This window comes from Antedon bifida, chromosome 2 (genome assembly GCF_963402885.1).
Source record: "Antedon bifida chromosome 2, ecAntBifi1.1, whole genome shotgun sequence".
Lineage (NCBI taxonomy): Eukaryota > Metazoa > Echinodermata > Crinoidea > Comatulida > Antedonidae > Antedon > Antedon bifida.
In genome coordinates this window covers 35,316,979-35,329,496 of record NC_136227.1, presented here as the reverse complement: position 1 = coordinate 35,329,496, position 12,518 = coordinate 35,316,979, and the positions used below count along the sequence as shown (strand labels likewise).

General features: G+C 34.7%; 1 protein-coding gene across 2 annotated transcripts in view; it reads right to left on the bottom strand.

The window, feature by feature from the left end:
* The window catches only part of LOC144834863 (chordin-like), a 44,842-nt gene that overhangs the window by 8,880 nt on the left and 23,444 nt on the right, over nucleotides 1-12,518 (bottom strand). For both annotated transcript variants that reach the window (XM_078689829.1, XM_078689830.1), the window contains exons 3-8: nucleotides 11,723-11,861; nucleotides 5,588-5,686; nucleotides 5,115-5,226; nucleotides 4,227-4,317; nucleotides 2,651-2,792; nucleotides 1,936-2,177 (exon numbers count right to left, since the gene is read on the bottom strand). In XM_078689829.1, coding sequence (XP_078545955.1) covers nucleotides 1,936-2,177; nucleotides 2,651-2,792; nucleotides 4,227-4,317; nucleotides 5,115-5,226; nucleotides 5,588-5,686; nucleotides 11,723-11,861 — 825 coding nt within the window. The remainder of the gene's footprint in view (nucleotides 1-1,935; nucleotides 2,178-2,650; nucleotides 2,793-4,226; nucleotides 4,318-5,114; nucleotides 5,227-5,587; nucleotides 5,687-11,722; nucleotides 11,862-12,518) is intronic.

Genomic DNA, 12,518 nt, shown 5'->3' with positions numbered 1-12,518 from the left:
TGAGTTGAAAGTGACATTTTGGTTGGTTTTTAACGATAAAATTACAAGCAAACATTTAATTTAAATGTGAGATTGTCCAAATGCCAAATGTATGAATCACTGTAACGATGATTTATAATGTTTAATGTGACATATATTTCGTTGGTGGTGGTAATAACTCAGCGTTAACTGCATACCACAGTGTACTATTAAACTGTCTACTATTTTTTGTATTGTAGTGATATAATAGTAACCTCACACTTTATTACATTATCAGATAAAAGCTATGTTTTGTTGAAACATGAAGGAAATAAATAAGATTCCATCCATGTTTGAAACAGACGTCTGAAACAAATGATTTTTATTTTATTTATTTATTTTTATTTCATCTTATTTATAGAGGGTGCCCCTAAACAGTGTACGCTGACAATCAAGGGGCCATCTTGATGAGTTATGATAAGTGTCTGTGTGTGACAGTGTTTGTCTGTGACACTGTCTGTCTGTGACAGTGGCTGATGTACTAGTACACCGGGCTAACCCCATACTCGTCTTGAAAGGTGAACTAAGTTCTTCTTCTTCGCAATTTGAAGGCGATAACGTTAACAAGATATTTACTTTGCAATTATATTTCAACAAATTAGAGCATCGTAGGAAGTAACCGTTATTTGAGGCGAGTTACAGAAAATATAAAATAAGTATGTTACCTTGAAAATTAAGTAAAATTCCTTCCTTAATGCAGGGTAAACTAGGCATTAGTTGACTTATTGAAAATGCGATTTATGACGGATTATCAAATTATCTCGGATAAACTATAAGTAACGGATTAAAGTACCGTACAGGTTTAGTAATGTTTTATATTTTCTGCTATTTCCGTCATATTATTTTATTTAAAAAAACATTTATTTAAACGTAGGTCTAATTCGATTCTGTATTCGATTTCATATAATTAAAATATCATTATATACATATATATATATATATATATGCATATTAACAATACGATTCAAAAGATTGGCATGATTGCATATATTATACAAAATTATAGACTTTCCTCAAGTCTATAGTTATTGTCTTTTTTATGTTAGTCCGTCAATCGGCGTTTTGATATTTGTCTGAATACGAGCTCATGTATTATACGTATGAAACGCTATATGTGCCAAAATAATTATCTTTTTACTAATAGAACCTAGACTAACAAAATTACATATGTTTCTATTGTGTCCTACTTTCAAAGTTAAAAAAAAATATTTGTTATAAAATCACAGAAGAGTGAATAAAAAAATTCAAAGGAATGTAACACGCACCCATTACAAGAATCAAAGTACTTATGGACACCATCAAGTTCTTGTTTGCTTAAATTCTTTTGGATTTTCAAGTCTGGACTTAAATAACTTAACAATCTTATTGGGCACAAGTTTCACTGCCGCCATTGTTTGGTTTTTATCCGTTATAAGTGAATTAGTCAAGAATGTCACGTGCACTGGTAATGAGGCATAATAGACTACATGTAAGAATGTCTAGAACATGTTTTAAAAAGATATGACGTCACATTCTGGGACGAATTATTTAAAGCCTGGTTCCCACTAGGACACAAGGATGAAAGCGCAACGAAAGTAATTTGACCAATCACGACACGATGGATGATGATATATTACGTCGTGATTGGTAAAATTACTTATGTTGCGCTATTCATGCTATATTGCTAAATTACCGTACTGAACACAAATATTTAAGTATTATCAAGGCAATTCAACAAGACACTGAGCTCGCTTTGCCAATATAGGATAGGAACTGACTGCGATAAATACCAACAGTACTGTACCATTATACATATTCTCCGCGGCGCGCGGTGTCTGCATATGGGGCGCACGTGGAACTGATCTTGTCGCAGCCACAGACAAACCCTTTGAACTCCTGTTGTTAGATTGCCTTGGTTATCAATTGATTGTAACTTACGTTCATTCCAACAGTTGTTTTCAATTCCTTCACTACGTCATTTCGTTTACGCAGTTCAACGATCACGGTGGTTGGCAGGACATGGCCAGAGTTTTCAAGAAGTCCGTCCATCAAAACTGCAAAGTTTATTGTCCGGCCATCGTGTGCCGCATTCAGCATCATTATTCCACCATAACCCATTGGGGAAGCCACCGCTATCCCCTTCCGTGTACGTTTGGTGCTCATAAGTGAACTAAAAGTTTCTAATAGTAATACCAAAACAATGACGTTTTAATAATGACAAGTCTAGATATCTAGATTTAAGAGATAATTCCAATCTATAGGTTCGTAGGTGTTGTATAATAAGCATTTACATAATTATCTGAGCTGGTACTTTTTGCTTAAGTCATTCAAGAAATAATAAAGTACAAATCTTAATCTTATCAAACAAGTTCTTTTTATATCGTGGAATGATGGCATTCGTCATCTAAAGCTCTGTCTACACTATCGTAGTAGTTTGACAAAAAAAGTGTGATGTGCCCAAATATGGTAGTGATATGTCCAATAGTGATATGGTCAAATATGGTGGTGATATGCCCAAATATGGTGGTGATATGCCAAAATATGGCAGTGATATGCCCAAATAATGGTAGTGGTATGACATCATCATGTTCATATCACATACCACATTTTTTTGTCAGAGCTTTAAGTTAAATATACACGTTTCTATGCCTACCTTCATTCAGCGCACGATGGCCGAGAATTCTTCCTCGTACCAACCCATTCTCGTTTGATTTGGTTACCAACGTTACAAATAATGATTTGCTGTGAAGGTATTTTTGGTATATTCCTGATATTCTTCGCCAAACACCACAAACCTACAAAAAGATGTTCACATAATAATTAGAGATTTCAAATATAACGACAATCGAGTGATCGTGGTGCTATATCTTTTAATGAGAACAAAAAGTGGGAGCGACTCCACATAAAGGTCAATTTTACACAGACGAGTAACGGTAATAAAAATATAGAATCTATGTTATTCCTTATTATATGACCATTTACACACAACGCCCAGCAGTTTCCGCCCAGGATAGATACAGATCCTACGTTGGACAAGCTACGCGGGTTTTCGCTTACGGTTATCACTCGTCTGTGTAAATTAGCCTTTAGGACTTGAGAATTGCAGCTTTCGATATATTTGATTATTTTCAAGAATCAATAGATTTTCTGGTATTAAGAACAAAATAATTAGAAACTTAAGAAAAAGTCATTAAGAGAATTTGCTGTATACAATCAATATGTAATCATTTTAGATTAAATCTAGATTTGGACTTTTAGACTATTTTTACTCCATGGTGGTAAAGTTAGTTACCCTTCATAAAGGGGTTGGCACTGAGGCAAACCTGACACTACCATTGGCCTTGGTAACTCATAATACCGTAACATAATATTAAAATATCGTTATTATTTGGCAACGAAAATATATCATAGACAGTAAATTAAACAACTACTAACAGATTTATTTTTGACTGTTCCCTTTTCTAAAATATAGTGACAATTATTGGCACCAGAGTGGATGTAATGGCTGTAGATAAATATAGGCCCCCAGTGACACACATCGTGAAATACAAGACTTATGGTTTTAACATTTGGCTTATCAAAACGTGATATTACGGTAGGCTAGAAGCTAAGTTTAGCCTATTGGATTTCCTCAGTAGAACGTTCACACCATAAGTTTTGGTTCGCTATTTGGGTGGCTCTCTCACGAGGACCTACAAAATGAGTCTAGGTTTTAGACCGAAATTAGTAAAAAAAATACTTTGGCACATATGGCGTTTCATACGTATAATACATGAGCTCGCATTCAGACATAAATCGAAACGGACTAACATAAAAAAGACAATAATTACAGACTTGGGGCAAGTCTAACCTTACAGGTGACAGCATTTTAATTTGCTTTTGTTTTTCTTCGGCCTTGTCTTTTTTTTAACTTTACTACTTTTTATATTTTTTACTGTCGAAATTGATAAAATAAATAATGAGTACCGGTAAATTGTAAATTAATTTTGTATGTAACTTCACAAGTAAAAGTTTAGAAATCATCGAAAAAATTAATTAAACATGTATTGTCACTTAAAAACAAGAAAAATGAAAGTTAATAAAATCAGATTTTGAATAGGCAATTCTGTAGTTTTAATCAAGTTGACCACTTTCGCAAAAAAAAATTCAGGGGGACAATACATCTTTAATTATTGAACGCTGTGACGTAGTATGACGTAATTCTTGTTATTTAACATTATCATACATACCTTGTTATCGAGGTTGCTCCCATGTAGGTCGTGCTCGAACACCGTGTCGTTTAGGGCGTTGGTGAAGCGGATTAATACAGGCCTCTGCATTCTAACAAGAAAAATAGAAGTTAACATAAGCAGCTTATGGATGGGGCAAAATAACACTTATAACTTAAGTCTGAGTTTTCTTCATTCTTCCTATTAAACAGTTAATGACAGAGAAAGCCATTACATATCCAGCTTTCGTCATGATGATAATTTATATTCATAAAGCTCTGTCTACACTATCAAACTAGTTGGACAAAAAAGTGTGATATTCCCAAATATTGTAGTTCAGATATGCCCAAATATGGTAGTGATATGACATCATCATTTCCATATATGGGCACATTACATTTGTCACATAAACTTTGATAGTGTAGACAGACCTTTAAAAAGGAAAAACGCCATCTTGAAAATGATGCTTTAATCTTTTTTTTATGTTTAAAAAATCGTTTTGAATTTGAACCTATTTAATGTTATGCACATCAGTTAAATGTGGAAAAGTCGCAGCATAAAATTCACATTAATTATAATACATTATTTCCAATGGTCACCTTCGGTTGAACTTAAGCAGCAGATGTAGATAATTATATAGATCTGAATTAAGTTTCAACTTGTATCAGTTATTAACGTCCATTAGGCAGAGGATCTCAGAATATTGTGACGTCACTAAGATCCGCATTCAAACTCTATCTACATGCAGACGACGGATACGGTTAGTTGAATATCGACACGAACGGATTATTTCATTAGAGATGAAATTGAAAACAAAGGGATGGTTTCCGGTGCAAGTCGAGAGAAGCAGTAAAGTCGTGAAATCGACTACTTTCACAAAATACTTAATTTTCATAAAATGTCACCTACTTCTCGTAGTTGATTGTGAACCTCAACGTATCGTCTAATAGGGTGAATGTTGCCCTGGCAACCGAATTCGTCCTAACTGCTATCGATGTTCCTGTTAACAATGCAACAAAATCTAAAAACAAAAAAATAAATAAATAAAAAAGTTAGAAAATTAGAAACAATTGTTAAATGGAAACAGAATAAAGAAAATTGGGCTCCCGAGCGAGCTGGCATAGGATGGTGGATCTTCAATTTTTCAATTGTCAAAATATGTCAAGTTCTCTTTGGTTATATTAAATGTTGTTTTCAAAATCATAGAAAGTTTTTTATTTAGAATAATAAACATTTAATTTCTTTCAGCCGTCTCTAAATGAAATCTGATTTGAGTAGAAATGTCTTGAAATATCTATCGCTACTACTATAAGTAACTTTGTTTGTTTGTTTCTTGTTGCTGAGACAATAAATTAGGCCAAAGGAAGGCAATTCAATCTTACTATATCCTTGATTCGATTCGGTTGGTAAAACCTCTTCATCTGAACGGCCATCCAGTAGAGTGTCTTTCTCAACAGGTTCTCCCGAATTTGACATTTGTGCTGAAGAAACAAAATACATATGAATTAGGCCTAAATAATGATTTACTTAAGACGCAACAGTAATGACCAATCACGATGCGAAAGACGATGATCAATCGCATCGTAATTGTTCGCGCGCGTACGCGTCGAAGTGGGAGACGATGCGAAAGACGACGATGATCAATCGCGTCGTACTTGTTCGCGCGCGTACGCGTCAAAGTGGGAGACGATGCGAAAAAAAGACGATGATCAATCGCGTCGTAATTGGTCGCGCGCGTACGTGTCAAAGTGGGAGAGACGAGGCGAAAAAGACGATGATCAATCGCGTCGTAATTGGTCGCGCGCGTACGCGTCAAACTGGGAGCCAAACTTCGGATGAATAAGCATTTGAGTTGACACTCGGTATAAAATACAATGTTTTGAAGAAATATTCTGCTGCTCTGAGTGGCAGCAACAGCAACAGTTTGGTATCGGGTCAACAGATGGAAATCAGATCCATTTTATTATCAAATTAGTCAAAAGGGCGCCCTCTTAAAAGATTAACCATCTTCTGGTCACTCTCGGTGGACCACAGAGCGGATATAAAATAAAGAGATTTATAGACCGAAAAAATCTTAAATTAAAAAAAAAATTCCAAGGTGTTAATTTAAAGTTTATTTATGAACAAGGTATTTTCTGTTTATTTTATGTCAAATGGTACTGTAATTATTATCAGTGAATTTGTTTATAAACTAACATTATATAAAAGAGTGGAAAAAACATGGAAAGCAGATCGGAAGGTAAGCCTACATAATATTTCCGTTTCATAGGTTTTTATAGATCTACATCTTTAAAAAATTGCATTCATTTTGTGTTCGTACCGTTGAGAGCGCACAATATGACGTACACACGCATCACGCGCGCGCACGTTGCACACTATTCGTATAGGACGATTTTCGTTGTCGTTGGCCGGCCCAGGCCAACCAATACGATGGGCTCTGTATACAACTATATCTCGTTTTTTTAAAAACAATTAGTCTGTAGTTTAAAAAAAATGTTTGTAGTCAGATTGAACGAAGAAAATAAATTATTCCTGCGAGATCTTAGGCCAGGAGGACAAGGCCATCGGAGGTTGCGAGATGAAACATTTAAGCTGTCGGATTACCATAAATATTTCAAACAGACTCTCCCAAAAAAAAAGAACAAGCCTAGCATTAATCACGAAAACAACCTTTAGGTATATGAAGCAGGTCGATTAATTCACGTCAACTACAAATTACGTATGAGGCGCCAAAGCGTTGCGAACAGATATTTTTCCAACAAACTATAATATCTCTATGGTACAAGACTATATTTCTATAGAGGGCAGCAAACAAATTGTTAGGCAAGGTTAACAGGTGTCCAATTCTTTTTTCTAGGCCTACCTTAAGCCACCTGATATAGGCCTAACAGAACCTCTGCACTGGTTTTTTTTCTTTGGAGAGGCTCAAATGGAATTGGCAGGATTACTATATGGTAAAACAACATGACAGGAAACACAATACATTAAATAACTTTTGATCCCTTCAGAGACAGGTTGTCGTTTGGCTGACATTTTATACCAAATTAACGAGAGAAGGGGAAATGAATTGCGAAGGTATCAAGTTAATACTAGTTTGATAGTTACCAGAAAATATGACAAAAACACGTTTGTGGGTTAAAATGTTCAAATGATCTTTTTTTAAAGAAATAAATTAAACAATGTTCTCACAACTTCAAGCATTGATTGCTTTTTAATAGTCTTAATAATGGATTTAGAGAGCTGTCAAATTATAGTGGTAGGCCTAAAGCATCAACTCGATGAACGAACCGACAACATTTTAAAGAAAAAAAAACACTCCGTCGTATAAATCTTTCTTTTCTACGGCGTTCACTCTACAGAAGTCATATGATTTGTTTGCCAATTATATATGTGAGTATCTTTCAAAACCCTGCGTCTACATTCAATTACAATTTGTACACCATTATAAAGCTTTGTCTACACTATCGAACTAGTTTGACAAAAACAGTGTGATCTGCTCAAATATGGTAGTGATATACCCATAATGGCAGTGATTTGACGTCATCATGTCCATATATGGGCGCATCACATTTTGTTGTTACATAGTTTCATTCATTCATTCAATAGTATGTAGGCCACTGGCCCAAGTGCAATAATAGAAAATAATACATATTATAAAATTTAAATAGTACGGCAGTGTAACAGAAAAATAATTTAAGTTCTCTTTTTATATGCGAAAAAGGCAAATCTTACCCGTTATTGATTACTTTTTTCTTTTTTTTTTAGTGTTGACAGAGCTTTATAGTAGAAGTAAACCTACATTGACACTTATAAATAATTGTATTTATCTTTATTTAGGAAATCCAGGACTATAACAACTGCAAGCTTACTTTTATTTTTCGCGATTGGAGTTTTTAACTTGGACTGGAATTATGTCAACGGAAATATCGAGTGGTCCGTGAGAACATGTTGAGGAAAACAAGTACACCCGCATACTAACAAATGATTTATGATCGTTCTTCATCAAACAAGCACATAACACATTATGTTAACACATTAATGTTAACTATGTTGACATTCTTGTGTGCCACCAACGTAACTTTAACTTAAGTCTCATGTAATGTTTTCACGCAACTGTTATTGGGCATTTAGATTTAAATTGTGTACTTGACGTAAATGGGTCATAATAATTGCAAACTTTAATAATAATACATATTGTGGCAATAGTAAGTCTCAATCTGCCTTATAATAACGCGTCAGATTCTGACGCATTGAGACGCGTTGACACAAATTGCACTATAATATTGCAGGTAAGCTCGATGTCCACTTCGTTATCAAATCAAGAACATTTCCTGGGAACCAATATGCTTATAAACTACTGAGAGAATTAACAATAATTTACCACACCAAGTTCGGTGTTAAATTAAACAAATCGAGAATTCTGATAAATTAACAAACGGGAAGAGGGTAACATTCACCAATATCTCGTCTTTCCGGTTAGGTGTTTGTGGTATTGAAAGTTGGCAATCAGATATTGATGATTTACGTACGCGAATCAAGGTTGTGCGTATTAATCTCGATCCATCATCAATAGGGCGCATAGCGCGTGACAAAGACGATCTATTTTAGCGCGCCTCAATGATCTTACTCTACTAAATAAACACGATAATTTACTATAAATTATGAATATTATTTAAATAATATTAAGTGACAGAATATATATGAAGGAGAATCATGCGTGACATGATAAAAGGCTCTTTCGAGACAATTTCATCATAAATCATTTATTAATTTGATCTCTCAAAACCTGAACATTAAAAAAACACACGACACTAAACATGAATACAGACAGTCTCGAAATGTGTATAACATTAATGTCGGATCAATGACGTTCTATTTTTAGACGAGATCTCAATGCAACATAATTTATTAAAACGTGTGCATTACCTGGACGATCGACGAGAATGCTCTAAGACATTTAATTGTATGTAAGATTTACGATAGTAATGCACGTACTATTTAAATGTAATGTTTCGCTATGTAAGGATTTATTTTATAAACTGGGCCGGGTAACAGCACCAGTGTGAACTCAAATTAACCTAAATGTTTATTACGATGAAATAATATGATGAATTTTTATTTATTACCACGATAATATTTTCATTTTTGTTAAAAATATCTCTTTTTCCCCTCCATGATGATTGTGATTCAATTTTTTTGTGGAATGGAATAAAATCTCCACACCTATTTCTTTTTCTACAAGGACAATCAAATACATGTACACTTATTAAAAAATTGTCATAATCATTTCTCTTCCACATCAATCTACAATCTTTAATCTTCAGAACCCACAATTTATTATTTTTATTCTCATATATTGATGTACGATAAGAACGTTAGTATTGCGCCTAAGCAGTGCTATAGATGCAAGCACGTTCCTCAGCTGATTTTCCTCGTGGCGTTTAGTTAATATTTTCCCCTGATCAATAAAGACCTTCGGTATAATTGCCCCACTGGCAGCCATCTATTCCATTTTCAAATCAAGGATTTTAGTTTTTTTTTCTTCTGATTTGTATAATATCGGAAGGAGATTATAAGGCACCATCATCCCGATGACGTCACAACCTAACATGAGCCATACGGCCTTGCTAAATAACATCAAATTATCGCTAGGCCTACATACTTTTTTGCCTTACATAATTCTATTTTTTTACACGAATGAACTAAATTATATCCCTAGGCTCAGATAATTCATTTTTACTTTAATTCAGCCTGGCGACGTTAATGTTTCAATTTGTTAATATTGTCTCACAAAACTGAATATTTATAATATTCATTCCATAATCTTGCTCTGTTCTGTTTTACATTTAAGATTGATTGTTTATGGGTTTTATTTGCTTTTTATAAAGCTCTGCCTGCACTATCAAACTAGTTTTGAGTAATTTGACAAAAAAGTGTGATGTGCCCATATATGGTAGTGATATGCCCAAATATGGTCGTGATATGACATCATCATGTCCATATATGGGCACATCACATTGTTTTGCTACATAAAGTGTGATAGTGAGACAGAGCTTAAGGACAGGCTTAGATTATATTCAACATAGTGTATTTCCTTTGTGTTTTTAATGGCGAGAATGTAATGATGCACGTCCATCAGTCATTTCCTACAACTGTAAAATATCTGGTTATACAAATTGTTTTAAACCATGGTCATCATAATAATGACAATCTCCGCTGAATACATTTGTGGAAGTAACGATAAATGAGAATATTGCTAAGGTACAAAACCGTTTGGAATTCCCAAAGCACATTCATCATCACGTGATTGCTGTCTCAACACATAACTTAAGATCCACCAACCGACTTCACCAGACATGTAATTGGTTGAAAGTTAGATGACGTCATTATTGATAACATTTAATGTGTTTGAAGGAATTAAAATATTGAAATCGATTCATGAAAGGAACAATTGAATGTATTGAATTTCTGTGTAGGCTTATCCCATTGATTTGATTAAACGTTTATTTCAGCATCACATAATTACGGTGGCCTGTAAGTGTCCCGGCAGCAAGTTACATAGTTACCTTATCCCTAAAATAAAGTGCGTTTCCCCATGTTAGGCCTACTACACGCTTGGTGTTGCTTTGAGAAAGCAATCTAGGATTTAAAACTGATTACGCTGATGATCCGATCGAGTAGAAAGGGCAAATCCACGGCGGAGCCCTTGTCTGATCAACTCCAGATGTAGCGTATTGAAAACATGGACAGGCCTAGTAAAGCGTGACCTTCTGATACAGTAGCAGCCGGCCCGGCCATCAACCGGAACACGGCTTCCACATGGTTTAGACTACTCTACACATTGCTTACACATTTCCCCTTCCTTAGTTACTGATATCTTGTTCCCCTCACATTAGTATGCTTTTAGTAAAGATATTTCAACAGGATCTTTCCAAACATAATTTTAAATCTAGACATTTCCCTTTTATACTTATAGTTAGTGTTTCGTAATCGGTCATAGATTTTTTTTATTGGTTTGAGTCCCGGTTTGAGTGCAGAATTAGTAATACATGTTGTCCTGACAACGAATTGAGTAATAACATGGTGTGTGTATTAGTTGATTCTAGTTTACTCTCTGTATGCGGTGTATTCGACTGGCTGTTTTTGTGATCTAGCTCCTCAAAATCCTCTATGTTTAAATCTGAGCAATGGGAGTTGATCACTGTGAGGTGTTTGCGAGTGAGTGACCAATCTAATACGCATTTTACTATTCTCTTTTTACTCAGCATCCCTCTTAAATTTGCACAATCATTTTGAAGGCAAACTCTTCAAAATGATACAATTCACTCTAAGCATTCACTTGATCCGAATGCTTCCTGTGCTTAATGCACTTCAATATAAAATCATAATTATGACGAATTGTGACGTCACAAATGTGCATCTGTGATGTGTTTTAGTAGCATTGTGGTACTACGTCACAAAAGGATATCAATCACCCATTCATTAAAAACATGAATGTATAAAGATAATAATCTTACCATCAGTGGGACATGTTTTGCAACAGTGTCCGGGTTGCTGGACAGGATCTTCGCCGTTCCCACACACGTCCACGTCTGCGCACTTGCCTTTCACATCTTCACAAGATACCCTTCCTACTAAAGTATCATTTACAACAATCTGTAAAAAAATGAAAAAAAGTCTATAATTCGAAATCAATTAGAAGGTATGACGTAATAAGCACAGTGAAATCTCTAATAATGGACTTCCTCCCTCTAGCCATGGATGTTCTACCGAAACAGAAATTGTTTTACGACTCAAACCGTTTTAATTTGTTTAATCTTCATCTAATTCAATTTTGTATAAATCATTTCGAAAAAAAGCGGTGATTTTGGGCCAATGCCATTCAGTGGTGATAGGAATATTACATAAATATGATATAATATTCAAGTTAGAGACAAATCAACTGTAATAGTAACTTCAATTAAATGTAGTGTAATGCAAAAGATACGTGTGTAAGATAGATTGCTTTATTGAAGAAGATCGTAAAAAACATCCCGTTTATTGGCCCAATATTCACAAAATAGGTCATATCTCCAGTGGGTTTGTGTCTTTAATATAATAAGAGTTGCCGTCAACCTAAACAGGATGCAAGCAGAGATGTATTCACAGCACGCGTGGATGAGCGACACGATTAGGCAAAGTACAGAGGGTTCCTGGTGATACGACCCCAGTAATCATACAACTTAGACCAACTGTAGGACGGATTATTCACCATGTAGCTAATTGACGATGTAAGTGAGGATAGCGACTTAATAGTTTAGCAGAATCTTTGTT